A 19,801-nucleotide genomic window follows, 5' to 3' on the forward strand; every position below is an offset into this window, starting at 1 on the left:
CAGGCATTCAACCCATCAGGAAAATTCTGTGTAAAATCCAGCAATGACAGAAGAGAGACAGAAGCTTTTGTACAATCTAGCTGGCTTTGGCACCTTGACCTTCATACCAGATATTTATTTTGGCATGTGACTGGTGGGGGAAGGGGAAACATCTCTGATCACCTTATGACATACCTCACCATGGTGTAACCATTTAGAACACAGAGGTACACCTCTGATTATTGCCCTGAACACAGAATATGATAACCTACAGGGCCTTTACCCTGTACTGTATCATACAAACAAGCCACAGGGCAAGGCAGGGGGGGAAGTCTCAGCACAGAACGCATGATTGGTCTTCCGCCTTAGGAGCTAGATTCAGCCAAAGAGCTGATGTGACCCGAAGTCGCCACCTGGGAGGGCTTAGGACCAAAACACTTTCTTCGAGTTTGCTCTCTTGCCCAAGGAGCTTCCCACCGCTGTAATAAGCTATTTGCAGAGGACATACTACCAAATCCAGCTCAGAACAGGCATCTTTCCATCACTGAAATGCAACCTTAGAAACCCACAAAACAAATGCAGTGTCTCCATCGGCAGTAAGTGCTTGGTGTAACATTCAGAAATTGGCCTATACGTTCTAATTCCACCTTACGCAGGAAGGTTATTCCTGCCTTCTCACAGAGAGAAAGATCTTGCATGACTAGAGCTGTGTGGAGCTAGACTAGCTGATGGCAGAGCTGGCAATGAGAAATAAAAATTAAAAACAAACCCTGGCTCTGGTACTTTCCTCCAAAGAGACTGTGCCACATGAAACTGAGATTAGCACGAGCTCTCTAGTATCACTTCATGTCTACCACAGGCTTATTGTCTTCGCAGCTCCCCAGCGAGCGCCGGCTTCTCGCCACACCCTGTGGTTTCCCACTGACTTACGGACATTGCTGCCAAACCACAGCCCTGCAACACCATCCCGCCTGGCAGCTGTGCAGCCTGCACCCAGTCAGCCCTCTGGCTCTGCTTTTTGGGAGACCAAGAGACTTAGGGACCCAAGGACACCACTCTGACGGCCTCCTCTGGAATCCTACCAGTTTCCCCATATGTTACTCCAGCCTTGTTTAATTCATCTATTTCAGAAGAGCAAGGTTCCAATAGCTAGCTTAACTGCTGGGCATCCAGGAAAAAAAACTCCTTTGGATGTTGACTCCTCAAACCCATCTTAAGGAAGTATCAGGAAGGACCCATTTGAAAAACTGCATCATCTAACAGAGGGAGAAAGTTGCCTGGCATCCCAATCAAATAATCAGGTACTTCTGGTATCTCAATCAAACTGTGGTTTGAGAAATGAGCTCTCATTTTCCTATGAAAAAGGTAAATCAATCTAGAATACACAAATGCAATTTGAGAGTATCTATTCTAGATCACATGCAGATGCAGAACCCACAACTTCAGATTGGCAGCATCCTCCCAGTTGAGCTTAATCTACTTTGAAAGCTAATTACTCTGTTCTAGGCAGAGACACTCATTCTCCAACAAAAGCTTTTTCACACAGGAGCTATTATAAAGTAGGTCCTCAAGAGAGATCCTGAGTGTAGATGAAACATTGCTTCTCATAGACTGCAGCCTCTTGCTGTGTTTTCCCTCCCAAAAGCTGTGAAAAGTTGCTGATAGTGAAGGGCTATTTTGCTCCACCTTGTAGCTTAGCGCACCATAGTGCTGGGTTACATAGCTATCCAGAACCTCTCCAAGCACAATGAGATGCCACCACTATCTGAGCAATATTTCAGAATTTTACAGTCTAGGTCCTCCTCCACTGAAGGTAACTTGTAAACCTCTTGGAAGGCTTGGTAAATTATCCTCTGTGCTAAAACAAACAAGCAGCAATCAAGGCTGTCTTCAAGCAGGATCTCGGCAAATCTCAAAAGGCTTTGCACAAAGTTTCAAGCACCTCACAAGGAGCATCTTATGAGGACAACACACTCCAGCTGACTGCACAATGACAGCAAGTGTCAGGAAAACTCCAAGTCTAATCTCAGAGCTGACACTGACTCATTGTGTGGGCTTGGGCAAACCACTTAACCTCTCCGCATCTCAGTTTTTCCACACATAAATCAGGGTAATAGTACTGAGCTCCATCTTCCCCCAGGGACTGATAGGGAGACATGGGTTTGTATGGCACTTTGGAAACATGAAGTGCTACATAAGTGCTAAGTACCATTATCTAGAACTTCCACGGTCACCTTCATGTGCAACTGCAGCAGGTGCTGGCGAGAAGCGACCCACAGGAAAGACTCTAGCCAAACTAGACTCAGGTGCTTGGCCTGAAGGTTCACCAGGGAGACATTTAAGCAGCAAAAGAGAGATTTCAAGCCCCCTCCTCACAGAAACAGAAGTAATTTTTAGTACAGCATTTATCCAGTGGAAAGACAGTGGAGAGCCGTACAGGAGTCCATTCACCCCTCCAAATGGTTGCAGCTCTCCTGCAGACAGCACAGGGGGAAGAAGTGTGCCTCACTTTGTTGACCATATCCCGCATCTGTGGCAGTTCTCAATCATGCCTCAAAACACTCATCCACGAAAAGAAAAGCATTTCTCTGAGCTCTTCACCGAGATGAGCCCACATGCCTGTTCCTCCCTAGGCTGGGGTATTATTCATAGCAGAAGCACAGCAACAAGTAGCTGCCAAACCTTTACATGACCCAGCACATGCTCGCTCCAGAAGGTGGGCAAGCAGCACTCAACTCTTACGAAGTACGACTTAGCCTGTTTCTTGTTCTGCTAGTTTCCTAACCTTCAGAAGCTGCATTCAGGTCCTGCAAGGTGAAGAGACATGAGAGCACACAAGGCCCAAACTTCCTGTGCTCCTCCAGGCATATTCTAGAGCAATGATTGGAGACAATGCAGAGCGGATGCTTTGCTGCTCACACTTCACTGAAACCTTAATAACATAAGCAAACGTTAAAGATGCCATTCATCCTCAAGAGCTGAAGTTTTACAGATGCCACAAATATCTAGAAAGAGCACTTTCTCCTCAGTGTCTCCATCTCTCTCCACCTAGCCCTTCATTTAAACTACAAAATAAACTACGTTTCAACTGCAGTTTTTGAGTGCCCTGGAAACTACTGTGGCAACCAGAGGAATGCACAGATGGGCTGTAGAGTGGACATCTTGTGAGCATGTTCTGCAATGGCACTAAAACTAGCATTGTTTCACCTGGAACAGCAGTTAGCCTCTCTAGGTGATGGGGAGGAGCAGGGAAGCAGAGATCTCCTGCACGCTGTTATTAGCAATAACGAGTTTCTGTCTAAATCAAAGCTGACTGTTGTTCATGGCCAGAAAGCGGTGAAAATTTAAAACCAGTCCTAAGAAAACACTTGAAGAGAGTGCTTTCTTTCCTCCTGTGCTAATGCAATGCACAAAATCAGGGCAATCTGAGCTAGAGCAGCATTATGCTGTGCTCTGCAACAAATAAGAAAAATTCATTAACTGACAAATCTAACCACTTTCTATGACTACACCAGAAAATTAATTCAGAGGTAAGCACACTTGCCAAGGCGGTGAATTTTATGCAAGTACTGGAGAACCTTCATGGAAAATAAACTTTCATTAATTAAAGAGCATAATTTGCTTCTCGATGCAGGGAACAGAAAAGCATCACATGTTCCCCATCCCTGCGCAGAGGAGCTCCAACATTAACCACTCTGAAGAACTGCTCATGGACGATCTCCAAGGCAAAATGCTGAGGCCAATGCACAAGTAACAAAAAGTTTCAAGAAATATCACGATCTCTTCAGTGATCCATAACTAACAGGAAGAGCAATTCATTTTGCTGCACAAATAATTAATTATAAATTATTAAATCCAGCTCTATTCAAGACACTTACCCAGGGAACCAAGTGCTCCGACACGTCAACAACTTTTGTTTTCTACATCTCTGAAACCAGTATCAGTTCAAAACACAGAGAACCAGACTGTCCTCAGAGGATCTGGCATACACTTCGATTGCCCAGTATCTCCAGTCCTAGACTCAGAGGGACATCAATTTGTCCTCTCTGCTCTGCTGTTTGGAGACAGACTTTTTCAAAGAGGACACTGCAGTTATTTTTATCCTCTTCCCTCTGCCCCATTCAACACGAAACACACCGGGAAGCATCTGGAAAGCAACAGCTTACTATCCTCATCCTTATCACACAGAAGAGTGTATCTCCCAAGCAGGAATTCGGGGAGAAGCCTGCCCATGAGCACAAGTTTTGCTGCGTTGACAGAGGAGGCAATTTCCTGCCCGGCAGGAAGGCGGCGGAGAGCCTTCAGCTGCTCCCAGCCTCCTGCCTGCCAGCAAGCAGCAGACAGGGATGCCTGTGTGAAAGCAGGGGATGGGGGCAGGGGAAGGGGAAATTTGAAGGTAGGAGAAAGTGTGCAGGGTTGCGAACATGCATCCAAACACAAAGCAGCCAGAGGATGCGTGGATACAAAAATAGGATACATTATTATTCCTTAAATTAAGTTAAAGCAACCTCAGCACATCCCAGACCTTTAATACCAAGCTGCTGCACACCAAGCAAGTTGGCTTCCAGCCTGCAAAATGTTTCAATTTCACTCAACTGAGGCAAGACCTACATTTTATTAAAACAGGTTTATCTTCCTGCAAATAAACCTCAACAGCTTTTGCACCCTGAAGAAGCAACTTTGGTTTGCCGTCTCCCCCTCCTCCTCTCTACCCACAACAAAACATACATTCAAAATCTGGTGACTAAAGAATTGCCAGTTACAGCCTTCTGAACCTTGCCCACATCAGGCTGGTATGCAACAGGTTTCGCTGTTTGTTTTCATAATAAATGAAGTAAAAGTATGATGAGACAAGCAAGCTCCTTGTTTCTCCTCTGCCTTCTTTGAAGGTGGCTTTTTATTTTTGAAACTTAAGCATAATTGTGAAGCAGTTAATGCAGAGCATTCCCTATCTCACATTTCAGCCTGTTCCAAATAATCCAGACAACCTTAAAATATCCTAGCTTGCCTCTCAGACATTTAAGAAATACTAATAAAAATTAAAATGTAACTCCCCACAAACACTTTTCTGACTTTTCAAATATCTGCCAGTTTGCCTCATAATCTTCCCTTCTGATTAGAAAAAAAAAAGGGGGAGGGGGAAATCAGTTTTCTAAGCAAGCAGCAAAACCTAAACAAAATTAAAGAAGCGTAAAGCCCAACTTGAACAGCAGACAAGTATGCAGAGAACAGTGTGACCTTTCCTTATCACCCACTGACATGCTTAATCGTTTCCAAACAAAAAAATGCTCTTTTCCGCCACTTCTTCATTCTGCGAGCACCTCCAGTGCCTGCGTGGCCCACAAAGGGTTAAATCTCCCACTATCCCCTGCTGCCTGCGAAAAATCACAGAAACAATTGAGACATTGTCCAGTGAACAAGACTCCCAGGGACTGACATTTTTGTTTATGTCCCAGTTCTCAGCCTGTCAATTTTCACTCCCAACGTTAAAAGCCCAGCTTGCCCCAATACAGTCTGCCCTCAGCTGAAAGGGCTCCACTTCATTTATTTTATTAAAGCTAGGGTGTGCTATGATTCAGAGTTTTCCCCATCCGAGGACCTGTTGGTCCCATCCCCCTGCCTTCCTCACTGCGCTGCAACAGCCACTTCCTAACTCTGAGCAGGCTTTGTAATGCCCTTTGCAAAGCCGCTGCTGGGAAAATAACTGCACTGAGGTTAAACACCAATGTTCGCATTTTGCCGGGGTATGAAATATGTATTCCTGAACTCGAGTCCCTTAAAATAGCCTTTGATTACGAACCAGGGGAAGGTAGAGGGGAAGGGAGTTGGATACGAAGCCAAAGTGGCAGGAACTTCAAAAAGAAAATAAATTTCCAAAAGGAAAGAGAAGACCACACCCACTGCTGATACCCAACAGCCGGCTTAGAAAAGCCCACGTAATGGAGTAAAACAAACATCTCGGGGCAAAGCGGCGCTTTCTCGGCTGCATTTCCTGCCTGCCTTTTCAGAATGACCGGAGCGTCAGGCCCAAAATACATCACTCTCCTTCACCCCTGCCATCCTCTCCCCCCCCATTCCCAGCATTTCTTTCTTTTTTTTTTTCTGGTTACGCTCTCAATACTTTATCTCCATGAAAAGCACACACAGCGGTCACCAGCGTTTCCTGTTTGCCGAGTGTGCTTTAACTATATCACACCCTCCGCCGCTGCGCTGGAATGCACAGCATATGGCATTGTGAAAGGGTTTACTGTCGAATAATGGCAGCAATGCAGTCCTGCTGGTTTATATCAAACTCTGTCACTCTCTTCACGGAGGTCTCTCTCTCCTGCTCTCCGAGAGGCGAGGTAAAACACACACACACACACACAGAGCTTCGAGTCTCATGGAGAACCCCAGCAGAAGCTCACCTGGATCAAGACCCGAAAACTGAAGGCAAGAAAGATTGCACCTTTTAAAATGGTGACTTGCAGTCACTCGTGATTTGTTTCAGATCTTAGTACCCATAATGTCTGCAGGATCCTTTTGTAGGTAGATGAAAGGGCTGTTTAAAATTTTGAGCCAGCATGGGCTAGAGCACAGCTCTGTGCTCAAGCCCTCTGCTCCAGGGTGGCAGGGCTGTCAGCCTGAGTGACTCCCTGAACTTCAGCTCCTGAACTTCCGCTCCCTGAACATCTTCCCGTGCTTTATGAAAACCAGCAACGATGTATTTGGTTATGAAAACATCCATGTGAAAGCCAAAAGTACAGCACCATCTTTCATTTGGGGTTAAAGTTTCAAAGCTGCAGTTCCATTTCATTGGTCACTAGTTTATTTTGGTAGCTTTTTCTTTTTAAAGCAACTTTAAAAGATAAAGATCCGCTAATTAACTAACTAAAACAAAATATAAATAAATAAATAGCTGCTTCCAACCGCAGTCAGGTTACCTAAGGCGCTCACAAAGGTTATAACTTCAAAGTGCTTTTTGTGCAGATCTTGAAATGCCTTCCCATGCCCGGATGCATTCGGCCAGCAGACGCTGAAACGAGTAGCAATACTTTTTAAAGCCCATTGAAATGCATCCATCCACCCTCTTTTTATAAAAGGAAGCCTTACTTAACAGGCATTTATTATTGCTGAACTAGGGTTGAAAGTTCAGCGTCCTTATAGACCAAAATTATCAAGATTTCTGAGTTTACAGCCTACGTTTAAGTCCTAATGAGCTATTGTAGTACACTCGTTGCTATTAACTCTTTGAAGTCAGGAGCCCACATTGGTCTCTTAAACACCTCACAGATGTCCGAGGGAAAAAGCACAAAGCTCACCTGTGCTGAAGGACAGGTGAGTAACTTGGATTTGGGGGCTTTTTGGTTTGCCTTTAGTCCCTTCCAGCAAAATATGCAAAAGACAACTACAGCATTAAATATGCATGTCAAAGGCAGGCTAGTCTACCAGTGTGGACTGTGAACTAGGAGTCAGGGGAGCTGTGCATTGCTCCCAGCTGTGCCATGATCTAATACACAGAATATGTTACTTTTCTGGGAAAGGGACATGAGTATACAGTGCCCATCATACCACACTCATACAGAAACTGAACCTCTGCTGTGCCTTGCACTGCACAGCCTCATCTCCCCTGCACCCTAGCTCTTCAGGGCACTGACAACAACTTGCTTGTCTGAGAGCACTTTGCCTATTATATCCTCTTAAATACAAGGTAAAATTAAAATGGTAATTATTTTTAATTTGCACCAAGTCCTTTGACTTGGTGGGTGTCAAGGTGAAGGTGTAAGTCTCTTTTCAGTGGTGCCCAGTGACAGGACAAGGAACGACGGGTACAAGCTAGAACACAGGAGGTTCCACCTCAACACAAGGAGATGCTTCTTTGTGGTGAGGGTGATGGAGCACTGAAACAGGCTGCCCTGATAGGCTATAGAGTCTTCTTCTCTGGAGACATTCAAAACCCACCTGGATGCATTCCTGTGTGGCCTGCCCTAAGTGATCCTGCTCTGGCAGGGAGGTTGGACTTGATCTCTGGAGGTCCCTTCCAGCCCCTAAGATTCTGTGATTTTGTGATTTCACAACCACAACAGTGTAATAGTGTCCACAAAGAGATGTCACCATCAGGCTTGAACGTGCTTGAGAACAGACAGGTCCCTAATTTTCCAACCCCAGACTAAAGCATCTCATAGCATCCAGCAAATGGGAGCAGGATGATGCTTTAACATGAGAGCCACCAGCCTAGCTTGGTGCCCAGGCGAGGAGCAGCTCAATCAGCAGAAAGAAAGCAGTGCGCCAGCTCTTTGCCCATTTCCCTCTCCCATCAGTGCTGAGACTGCTCCTTCACATTTTCTCACAATTTATTCATCCTGGAGATTCTTCAGCAGAGTGATCTGAGGTAGCCAAACAATTGCCTACACAGGATCAGACCTTAACAGTCCATCTATGGTGTGAGTGGACACTCCCCACACATGCTTGAGGCATGATGAGCACAACAAGTTACTACAGGGCAAGCTCCACCAAGGTCTTACGGCACCTCTGTAACTGCCTGGCCACACACTTGGCTCTGGACACAGATGCAAGCAAGCTTTGCCTTCAGTCCAAGTGGCATTTGCTACTTCAGATTTACCCCCAGGCAGCAATAATGGAGCAACCAGCATGCCTCAGATTCACACCAGAACTTACCCTACGGTAACCTGTCTTGGCCATCAGAGCCCTTTGATGAGGAGCAGGTTACTTCATGTCCAGTAAGTGCCCTCCAAAGAGCTTGGTATGATTGAAAACTACTGAGATGAGGAAGTCATGTCTGCTTCATGTTGACTTTAGCAATGCAAACCACCCTTGCTTGCTTCATATTAATTAAACATGTAGACATGTCCAACATGCAGCAACAGAAGTTTCTAACAAAGAAAACTGTTCATTGAAGCCATTTGGGATGTTCTGATGATACTGATTCCATGCAGTTGCTGAGCAGGAGAAGCACTCACAGCTATGAATGCACACTGTGAAAGTCTCGAGGTTTTTGGGTCCCTTCACTCTCCTTTTCTCCATAATACACCATTTCCTTGTTACAGGGCAGTCACATTTCTGTAGCACAAACTATTGATACTGCAGAGCTCTACAGGCATGCAATGGGGCAGACACTATGCTATTAGCCAGACGAGGAGACCAGAGCGATCTTGTGCATTTTCCAGTGGGGCAGACAAGCAATAAGAGACCAAAACCATCCTTCAGCTTATCTTTTGCAATCCTGGAGAGAAAGTATGTCAGCACAAATACAAGCTTCAAAGGAGAAGAGCTTGGGACCTGCTATTCCTTCCCTCTCGCCCTCTTTCCCTTCTCAGTAGTTGCTACCTGAGGGACAGGCAAAAACCACAACTATCTTTCAGAAAGGGACCAGCACCTCAACTCAGAAAAGCATCACTATAGGAGACAGTACTTCTTCAAGCACACATTTAAGTGCTGTCCTGAACATGGGCAGACATCAGCTCACATTTAACAATTTCTTGAATCAAGGCCTAAAAAGTAAAAAGGAAGGGGAAGCTAGTTTCCACAGTAATAGTAGTTGAGAAGTCTTTGAGTCCTGCCAACAGGAAAAGTGCATGTTAGAGAATTGCTTGCTTCTCCTAGGCAACTAGCACAGACCCACCTCGTTCTGCAGGCTTGCACTACAAGGCCCAGGGGACACCATCAGGTTCTTAATTTGTGCTGTGAAGGTAAAGGAATAAGCTTGGGAGGAAGAAAAAAAAAAAAACCCAAACAAAAAAAACAAGCAACAAACCAACCAACCAGCACCAAAAACAAACATAAGACTGAAAAAAGGCAACCCAAAAGCTTAAGAACAAACAAACAGAATGACAGAATGTCAGAGGTTGGAAAGGACCACCAGAGATCAAGTCCAACTCCCCTGCCAAAAGCAGGATCACTTAGGGTAGTCCGCACAAGAATGCATCCAAACAAAAAAAACCAATGATTTGGTTACTCCTTAATTCTATCAGGGAGGCCAGTCAGAAAACAGCCTTCCTCTTGTATACATACACATATGGGTTCAAACCATGCATGCCCAGAACTCCCCACCAACCTGTCCCTTATTATGTATGTATCATTCCTATTCAGGCAAGCCTAGCGGCATATCTACTGCTTGCTGGAGTAGATGAAGGAACAGTTCAGCTCCCCCAGACTTCCTTTTTCTGACAGATGAGATGTAAGGTACATCTGACACAAGGACTCATGGATACAAAGGGTCCTGATCACACCTAAACAGCACCACAAGTAACTTTCCTCTAAGGTCTGATATATGTGAGGATTTTAGATTTAAGATTTCAAAAGCTACTTCAGTTTCCTTTTTGGTTTGTTTTCCTTTACAGCTGTGGGGAGGATTTTTGCATGCCTCTCAAATGCAGATGTGGAAATCAGTTTCTCAAAATTGGCTTGAGAAGGTTACTTAACATCTTTTTGGCAACACTTCCTGGTAAAACAAGAGGCGTGAGCAATGCTTCCCCGTCTTGGAAAAGTGATGAATGATTTTGTTGCCAGGTACAAGCAAAGATGTCAGATACGAGCAAAGCTTCAAGGCAAAGTCCCCTGGAATCAGACCCTGAGTACCAGCTCACTGCATATGCAAACCCAAAGTATCTTTGACAAAAAATGCTAGCTTTATTCTATGAAATTAGGCTCACAACATTGCTCAGGCAGAGATAATGTGTGGGAGACTGTTTTACAAAAGCATCGCCTCTTGTTATCTGCAACATCTCTTAATTCTCCAAAGACTTTCCAAACAGGTCTAGTCTTCGCCAAATAGGTCTGCATAAGACAGAGAAGAAAACAAGCTTCCTTCTCTTTCCACCTCTCTGGGAGGTGGTTTATGAGGCACCTCCAGTTTCTTCCAAAGGAGTGACTACAGATGTTTATATGGTTCCCTAAAGCGAAGTACCCCATGAATAACCTAATCCCAAATCACACAAACTGGTGAGAAGAGCAATAATCCTGTTCTTGAGCAACTTGGCAAATAAATGGTCTAGAGCCAGGCAACATCAGCTTCCTCTTTTTCCTTTTAATGATAAATACGTGCTGTTTTCTGTACATCAGCACCTAGATAGAGTACATAGACCTTGTTCAGACAGAAAACAGGAGGCTCCTATTCAAGTGGGCTCATCTGCACTGGGAGGTTTCTGTGCAAAGGGCTCAAGTATGAATTGAAAAAGGTAGTACAACTATTTCGAATTATCTCTCCGTGTGGACACTGTTATTCAGCACTAAGAGTTTCTTTGTGAGACTTAGCTTAATCCGTTTCCAAAGCGGATTAAGCTAAACCACACAAAGGACCTCTTACTGCTGAGTAAGAGAGGCCGCATGGAGAGATAATGAGGAATAGTTATTCTGAGACAGCTACTTGGGCTGCATATTTGGGCTTTTCTGCTCTGCATCAACAAGCCCCAAGCTGCACTGGAAAGGGAAGAGAGCAGTTTCTAGACATTTTGGAGAAAACAGTGCCGGGGCCACATCACAGCCATTAAATCTTCTGCTCTGCGCACGACGGCCGCTCCTGCTCCAGTCGGCATGGGCTCTGGCTCCAAACTAGGCTGCATTATTCAATACCTACTACTCTAAGCTCCAGATTGAATCCAGCCACAAACTTCAGCTGCAGACAGGGTGCATGGGGAGAAAGACCTGCGGCGAGCAGCCCTGCCAAGTCTGCCACCCTCGGTACACATCATCTTTGATCTGACAGGCTCACCCATCTGGCTTTCCAGCATCACCCGGTGCTGCCGCAGCTCTTTGCCCGCTGCCAAGGCCGAGCTGCCGTGCACGGCTGCTGCTGCTGCAGTCCTCATGCACGCCCCAGGCCCTGGGAACCAACTGTCTGCACTCTCTCTCCATTCCTCTCGGCACAGCAGCTCTTCTGCAGGATTGCTGATGGTCTGTCCATATTTAATTTTAGGGTCACACAAGCTCCCAGAAGTTAAATTTAAGAGGTGTGCTCCAGCTTAACACAAACTGCCATGGGATTGAATCCAACACGCAACTCGAGCTCTTCTGTGCTAAAACACTCTCCTAAACCATCTTCTCCGTGTTGGTTTCTACCATGAAATGTTGTTATCTGCAGTTTCATTGTATCTCAGGTTACTTAATCAAAAAGGGCCAGAATTTAGGGATTCATATTTGCATTGCATTTGGGAAACAGTGAGTGTTTCATAAACACAAGATACAAAAGGTAAGCCAGCAGCAGATGAGTTTCCAACAACAATGAAGGCAGCATCTTATCTAGGGATTTCTAATGAGAAAGCTTCCAGTGCATCTCCCCCTCAATCAGAGAGCTTTAATACCCAAGACATGTCAGAGCGAGATATACCAGATATAGTTTGGTTTGCCACAACGCACCAAAATGCAAAATCCTGTAGCTTCAGCTCAGGAGCAGTAGGTACAGCACAGCCTCTCTAGGCAATCAAAACTGATGCTGGTTCACCACAATATCCTAAGCTATAAACCTGCTTTTTCAGAAGGACCTGCTGTGCTGTCTCCAGTAACATCCTGAGCATCACTGGGAGCAGCACAAGCAGGAAAGCCACCTCAGCAACCATGAACCAGAGCCCCGACAGGCACAGAGGGCCAGACTCTCCCAAAGCACGGCTAGATAACTCACAAGAAACAGACGCTCAATGGATTGCACCTAGCATATCATAACATCTCTGCTCACTGCCTTCTCCTGGAGCAATGCTTAGGGGTTGCTGACTGCTACCATTCCACAGCCAGTCTAATAATACTTGCTATTTTCCTTAAGTGTGGTAGCATTGAAGTGTTTAGGAAAGAACCTCAGCTTCCACTTACAGCGCACAGCAAGCTCCTCAGCTGCTGCAGAGAAAAGTTTGAGAATGAGTGGAGTATACCCTGCAGGCTCAGGAACCAGAGAGCAAATAAAGAGAATATAAAATGTATTATTTAAGAAACAGAAAACAAACAAAAACAACACCAAAAAACCCCCACCAATCCTCATGATCTACTGAGGCCTGACTCATGATCCTAGAACAATTGAGGCTGGCAGTACTGTGCATTTTACAGCATTTATTCACAGCTGAAATATCCCAACATCCAAATACTTCAGAGTTCTTGGAGCTGCTCACGGATCTCCTGACTACAACCAAGCGTGACAATTCATCCCAGCTGCCAATCCAGCCTCAAGCTGTCTTATAGAGGTACTTTAGTGCTGACTGATGTTTGCAGAAGCATTAAATTCCTGCTCACTTCACAGTAAGAGGTACAAGCCTGCACATTTCCCCAGCCTTGCTGCTAATGCAGAGGGGTTACCTCCAGTACGTAAATATGGTCTGTAGATGACAGACATTGTGCTACAGAGTAAACACAAGGGCATGAAGCAGTCCCCTACAGTTGAAACTATTTACAAGTGCATCAAATTACCAAATTAATCCCTTTTTAGGAGTCCACAGTTATTCTATACCAATCAAGCACTAGGTTTTCCATTCATATTCAGTTGGTACTGAATATTATGTGTATGTTTTATAGGAACACAAGCAAAACAAATTTATTGGGATGCTGGTAGGTGATTTCTATGCTCAGCCATAAACATTCAGCTTTGAAGACAGCTTTGGTTTTCATTTTTTATACACAACCCTTCTCAAGCTAAAAAAAAAACCCAAAGAAATTAGTGGTGAAAGATTCAGCCACAAAATTCTCAACAAGTTTAATTTGTTCTGTGGCTTCATTCCGTGTACCTCTGAAAATTGAGGACAAGATGTCTGCACACTTTTGGGCACGTCTTAATGAAACATTTTGTTTACTTTGCAACTGCCAGACCAATTAGGAAAATAAAGTATACAGCGTTCATAATGGACAGTCACTAAAGGAGCTTTCCAATTATGCCTGCACAGGTATTTCTGAAGCACAGGTCTCAAGGATCTGTGTGTAGGGTCCATGCACCAAGGCACAACTTAGGTGCCATCAAAGACTGCTAGGGTACCAATGTATCTCAGACACACAGCCCTCTTCTCCCCCATGGCCCTCTCAGTATCACACACCGACATAATGGATGCCCAACTCCTTCCCTCTCCACCACCACAGCGTTTCTGCAACTCTCAACACAGTTTACACCCTTAGAGGATCACCCTGCAGATATCCAGCAGAGAGGGTATCCCATACTGGGCATGAGGCCTGAAATCCAAGAACATCTCAAGAGGTTACTGTAGAGGAAGAACAGCCTCTCTACAACAAAATATTAAAGGCAAACAAAGCAAGAGCTTTAAAAGTCCTCTTGGGCCACTGTGAGTGGAAGTTAAAAGATGTTCCAAACAGCCTTATCCATAGAGAACTGCAGATACATCTGGATGAACCCCACTTCTGGCCTGTCAGAGAGGACATCATAGGTAAAATTTTAAGTCCAAAACAAACCTCATGATTAGTTGTAAATATTTGTCTTTTCTTTCAAAGTGCCTAAGTATAAACCACATGCAACTGATAGAAATCAGAGACCAAACAGGGCAGACTGTGCAGCTTCAACTCTAACCGATGTGGGAAGCAACTCCTAAACCCTCCAACCTGCCCTGCAGTCCCAGGTACTTGGTGTCCACACACGTCAAAAGAGGCCGAGAACAGAGAGTACATTTCAGATGGTTTTGCCTTCAGTTTTACTTGTCATCTTATGTTTTGAAAACACATTTTTACCTCCTTAAGATAAAAAACAAAAAGGAAATAGGAAAAAAAAATAGGTACAGTACTGCACAGTGAAGCTTTGTTCCCAGGGATCCAGCCTACTTTATGGCTGTGTTCATTACGTATTAGAAAGCCCAGGACAGATAGTACAAGAAGTCCTCCCCACCAGGTAACATTTACATTTACTTCAAAAGGCCTCTCCCCTGCAGAAGAAAATGTAGCTTTTTTTTTAAGCTTTAACTGTTTTGTAAGAAATATACCAAACCACCACCATTTTGGGTTCAGAATGTTTTTGCCTGGTACAAAAACAAAGCTAAAACTAAGTCTTTGCACAGTGAAGGCAGCAGGAGGGAGGAACCAGGTACCAGTCTTTCACCCACACTTCTGCCCAAAACAGTATAGCTGGGTCATTTACTTTGCAGAGAACAGGGAAGAACAGCGCTGCTTTTCCCCTTAAGGTTGTAAGAATAGCTGCACAGATAAAAAAGGTTTTAAAGGAGTTTGTTTGCTCTTCTCCCAGGCAACCAGCAACAGAACAAGGGGACATAGCCTCAAGTTGTACCGGGGAAAGTATAGGCTGGATGTTAGGAGGAAGTTCTTCACAGAGAGAGTGATTGGCATTGGAATGGGCTGCCCAGGGAGGTGGTGGAGGCACCGTCCCTGGAGGTGTTCAAGAAAAGACTGGCTGAGGCACTTAGTGCCATAGTCTAGTTGACTGGATAGGGCTGTGTGCTAGGTTGGACTGGATGATCTTGGAGGTCTCTTCCAACCTGGTTGATTCTATGATTCTATAATGAGCAAGCTTTGGAGTTCCTTATGAAGACACAACCATGTTCATTTTGATTTGCCTGACCACAATGCAACAGAAAACTTTCAGCTGAGAATCTCACTCCTACAGCACCCAGATTCATCCTCATCACCACACCAGCAGCACATGCATGGAGCAGATCAGGTGTAGGTAGAATATGGGATTTCTGGACAACTAGCACCCTACTCACTCATAGGATCATGAAGGCACCCATCTGGACACTAAACCCAGAAACATACTGCTGACATAGTTTTACAAAGTCTCAACACATTCAATGAAATCAAAGGTCAGAAAGAAGAGAAATTAACCATAAAAACTCTCAAAAATAATCCCAGCCTCATAATAGTACTGTCCACAAATTGAACTCAAAATTTTGGCCCAGCAAGCTTAATAGCATACTATTAAAACAATTTTTCCCTCAGTTTTCTTTTAACTTTGGACACAGATAAGCAGCATGACTGTACCAGAGCAAGATACAAGAGTCTTACAAGATTACTGAAGCACCTAAATGCAAATAAATGCATTGCACTTAAATGGAGCCCTCATGCTGTACCTTCCTCAAGACATGCTGAACATAATTTCAGTTTAATATTCTGTTTCTCATTATGGGCCTTGAAGACTCTCTCAAGCACCATGAAAAGCAGTATTAACCCAGCCCTCGGCACTGGGGGTAATCCAGCCAAATTATTCATGCTGGTCTATTGCTTCAATTTCTGTAGTCCTAACTCAATGTTCTTAAACAAATCTGAAAGAAGAATGACTGACAAATGGAGAAGGCTTCAGACATTATAGACAGTCATGTTCTGCAGTCTTTGGTCATTAAGCTAAAAACCTGTGCTGAAGCCAAGAAGAGTTTCATCAGAGCTGGGTGTAAAGGTTGCAGCCCTGATACAAAGCTCCTGGTAGTCAGAGTCAAGCACTGAGAAGCAAGAGCATTTTTTTTAGAAAAAGGGGCAGTGGGAAGAGAAGGGGAAGGGAAAAAAAACATCAACTGGCACTCTCCTCCTTTCCTCTCTTTATAATCCAGCTACAAAGATTAGCCCCAAATCCCAATTTCAGAAGTAAGGGAAAGATAAGGAATTATTTGCAAGTGTTAGCATTTTCCTATAGATCTTCAGGTCGGTACAGCTAATTTCAAGATTAAAAACTAGCATGGCAGACAAGACACAGTAACATGGGTGGAGGAGAACCAGATTCAGTCCCTACACACTACACAGAAACATCACCCTGCCCATGAAACACCCCTCATTGCTCCATAAAAAGATCAGTCACAAATGGGTGCAGAGCTAGGTGCTGTGGGCAGCCATAGCAGCTATGAGAAGGTTGACACATCCCAGGCCAACTGGTATCTGTAGCTGCTTCATCTTCCCTGAATGCCACTACCTCCTCTAACTTTATTTGCCGAAAAAAAAAGACAATTTTTATTCCACAGAATTAATATGGCTTGAGGCAGATGTCAGGACAAGGGTGGAAAAAACTGCCTCTTATTTGTTTATTTTAACAGAACAAGGCACAACAGTTTGCTGCTAGAAATAAACGTTAGACCTTGCAGAACCTTGCCCCACCACCAAAAAAAACAACCCCACAAAACAACACTGCTCCCCCCTCACTCCATCCTCTACCTCCTCTCCCTCCAACATTGTAAGTAGCACAAAAGATCACATTACAAATGCCAGCTGTGGCTCTTTTGGAAGGTGGCCTCCATCTCAGAAGTAGTATATATTCCTCACAGCCTAAGTGGTTGCTATGGTAAATATGCTTTTTATTGAACAGCAGAGTGAAACAGCTTTTAAAGAGACACACAAGAACCCCATAAATGGTCAAAATACAAGGCAGATCAAACTCAGCTGCCCAGGAAACAGATTCCACTCTATTTTCAAAAATTATTGTGATTTTTGATCTCCTTTTTTTGGTGTGTTTGTGTAGTCCACTTGTCTTTACCTTGCCACCTGGGTGGAGAGGCAGGAAAGCACCAAGAGAGCTAGGACTCCGAGGAACCCCACCAGCACAACAAACTGCTATGGCTTTTAAAGTAAATGCCTGCTCTCCTGTGTAGCAGAAAGCTTTGGAGACAGTGGATGATCAGCACTGGGAAGTGGACATGGCCCCAGCAAAGCTACCCATCAAACCCAGCCTGCCCTCTAGCCAGGAAGAGCCTCCTGATCGCCATAGCATCCCACAGGCCTGATACCATGCCACCAGGCTGGCCTCAGAGCCCCAACAACACAGCCATTCCCAGTGAAAAAATAAAGAATTGAAGTAAGGAAGTAGCTTTGGTTCATTTCTTATTAAGATGACATCAGGTTTTGATGGCTGTAGATTTCTAAATAACCAGCCAAGCATTTTTCTCTCATCTTTTCCCCCAGTGACGGCCTAAGTGGCTAGCAAGGAAAAGCAAAGTCATGCTGAAAAAAATTAAGCAACCAGCACTACACACTGGCTAGGTAAATACCAGCCTTGCTCCATCCCTCTCTGAGGGACAGTTTAGAAGCTGTGGGCATATAAAAAAAACCAAGTCACTCATGGCAAAGGGCTTATACACTTCTCAAGTTAGAGATAACAACAGAAAAAAGAACCTCCTCAAAAATGCTTGGCATGATTTGAGATTTCCAACAAAGCAAATGTGTGCCTTGGATATCCACCAACATCATCAACTTTATAGACTGTATAGCAAAAGTGTACGGTCTATAGCCCATCTTATTGCAAAAGACAGAGAACAAGCAACGTAAAATTTGATGATAAAGTATTTCAGAATAAATATTCTAATCCAATACCTTCTCCAGAAGTAAATAAACAAGCTGAATGTTCAGGGCTGTGAAATTCCCTGAGAACAGACAGCACTGATGCTGGCTATAGGAGTGGATGTCACTCCTCTTGCATAACACCATATAAACAGTTTCTTTTTGGACCTCCAAGGATGCACAAAAAGTAAAATAAACCCTCCAACCCCTCTTGTGCAAATTTGAATTAAACATTTCAAACTCAACTTTGTTTTCACAATAGAACCAAGAAAATTTAACCAATAACTGAAAATTTTAATGAGACATTAATAAATACAACTATTTTTAGCAATGCTACTCATGAACTTTATATTTTGCAGGTAAGTAGTAAACATTGGATAACACTTTTTATACTAACTGAGAAGTCATTGCTACGCAGAGACACGTGCTCTGCTGAGTTTGGCTGTGTTGAGCCTTCACACCCAGGTAAAATGCTGATCAATTATCACAAACTTTCATTCAAGATTCTGCAGTAAGAAAACAATTATTTCATCTTAGTGAAGGCCAAAGAACAAGGCTTAACTTGTATTGGGTTTTATTTCAATGCTTTCCAAAACTTTGTCTTCCTTGCCTTCAGTTCAACATTGTCAGATGTGAAAACCAGCCTGATTTGACTTCACTGCCACTAAGTAATTCTGCAGTGTGTAACTTGAGAGCATTTTCAGCTCTGCTCACCTATGAGGACATGAATGATAATTTCATAAACACCTCAGCAACAGCAACATATTCCCTCTCTTCACCATGAGCTCATTAGGGTTTTCTATTCAGGTTTGTGTAAAAGTAAACTGATGACAACCAATGCTATTACTGTTAAATAGCCCCCCCCCACCTTTCATTTAAAACAAAGGAAGAACATCTTTCTGCGTTTACTTACAACAATGTGTGCTGGAGATGGAGACCTAGCATCCTTGAGGGCTTGTCTACTCTGAAGGCTCCCTGCCTGAACATCAAGCAGTGGCCATTTCATCTGCAGATACTGGATGAAGGAAACAAAAATGGGAAAAGAAAAATGAGTTCAGAAAATAAAGACAAAAAAAAAAAACAAATTTTAGGTAACATGAGAAAAAATAAAAGATATAAATTAAAACTTATGCAAGGAACTGAACAAAAAAATCAAGGAGATTTTGCATGTACGTGAAGATAAAATCTGTGCAGAACACCAACAATTTCATACCACTGCATCACAGTTCAGGAATAGGAAAATAAAGCAGATTGCAAAGATAGGGTAACACTGATCTTACTAACCACAGCAAATCTAGAACAATAATAAAACCCACACAGAAACAAAATACCAAAACCATGGTGAGGAGAGGATAATGGAGGGGAAACTGGATATCAGTCTCGGGAGAGGGAAAAGACCTATCACAGGTTAAGAATATGATCTCATTATTTAATGAGCCCATTATTTAATGGGTTATCTCTCACCCTTCTTCCAACGAATGCCCCATGTCAACTTCTCTGGCTTCCCAGTGCTGTATCAGCCATAAAGGTAGAAGTCTACCATAAAAATCCCCAGCATTGCTGGGTCCTAGCATCTATTTTCTCATTGCTTCTGGAAGTCAGCATAGATTATTTTCTTCTTGCTCTTCCTCTACCA

General features: G+C 43.8%; 1 protein-coding gene across 25 annotated transcripts in view; it reads right to left on the reverse strand.

The window, feature by feature from the left end:
• Positions 1-19,801, reverse strand: part of TCF7L2 (transcription factor 7 like 2) — a 240,101-nt gene that overhangs the window by 98,556 nt on the left and 121,744 nt on the right. For all 25 annotated transcript variants that reach the window (XM_064144371.1, XM_064144370.1, XM_064144363.1 and 22 more), the window contains one exon: positions 19,079-19,180. In XM_064144371.1, coding sequence (XP_064000441.1) covers positions 19,079-19,180 — 102 coding nt within the window. The remainder of the gene's footprint in view (positions 1-19,078; positions 19,181-19,801) is intronic.

Source organism: Pogoniulus pusillus, chromosome 6 (assembly GCF_015220805.1).
Source record: "Pogoniulus pusillus isolate bPogPus1 chromosome 6, bPogPus1.pri, whole genome shotgun sequence".
In the NCBI taxonomy this organism is placed as follows: domain Eukaryota; kingdom Metazoa; phylum Chordata; class Aves; order Piciformes; family Lybiidae; genus Pogoniulus; species Pogoniulus pusillus.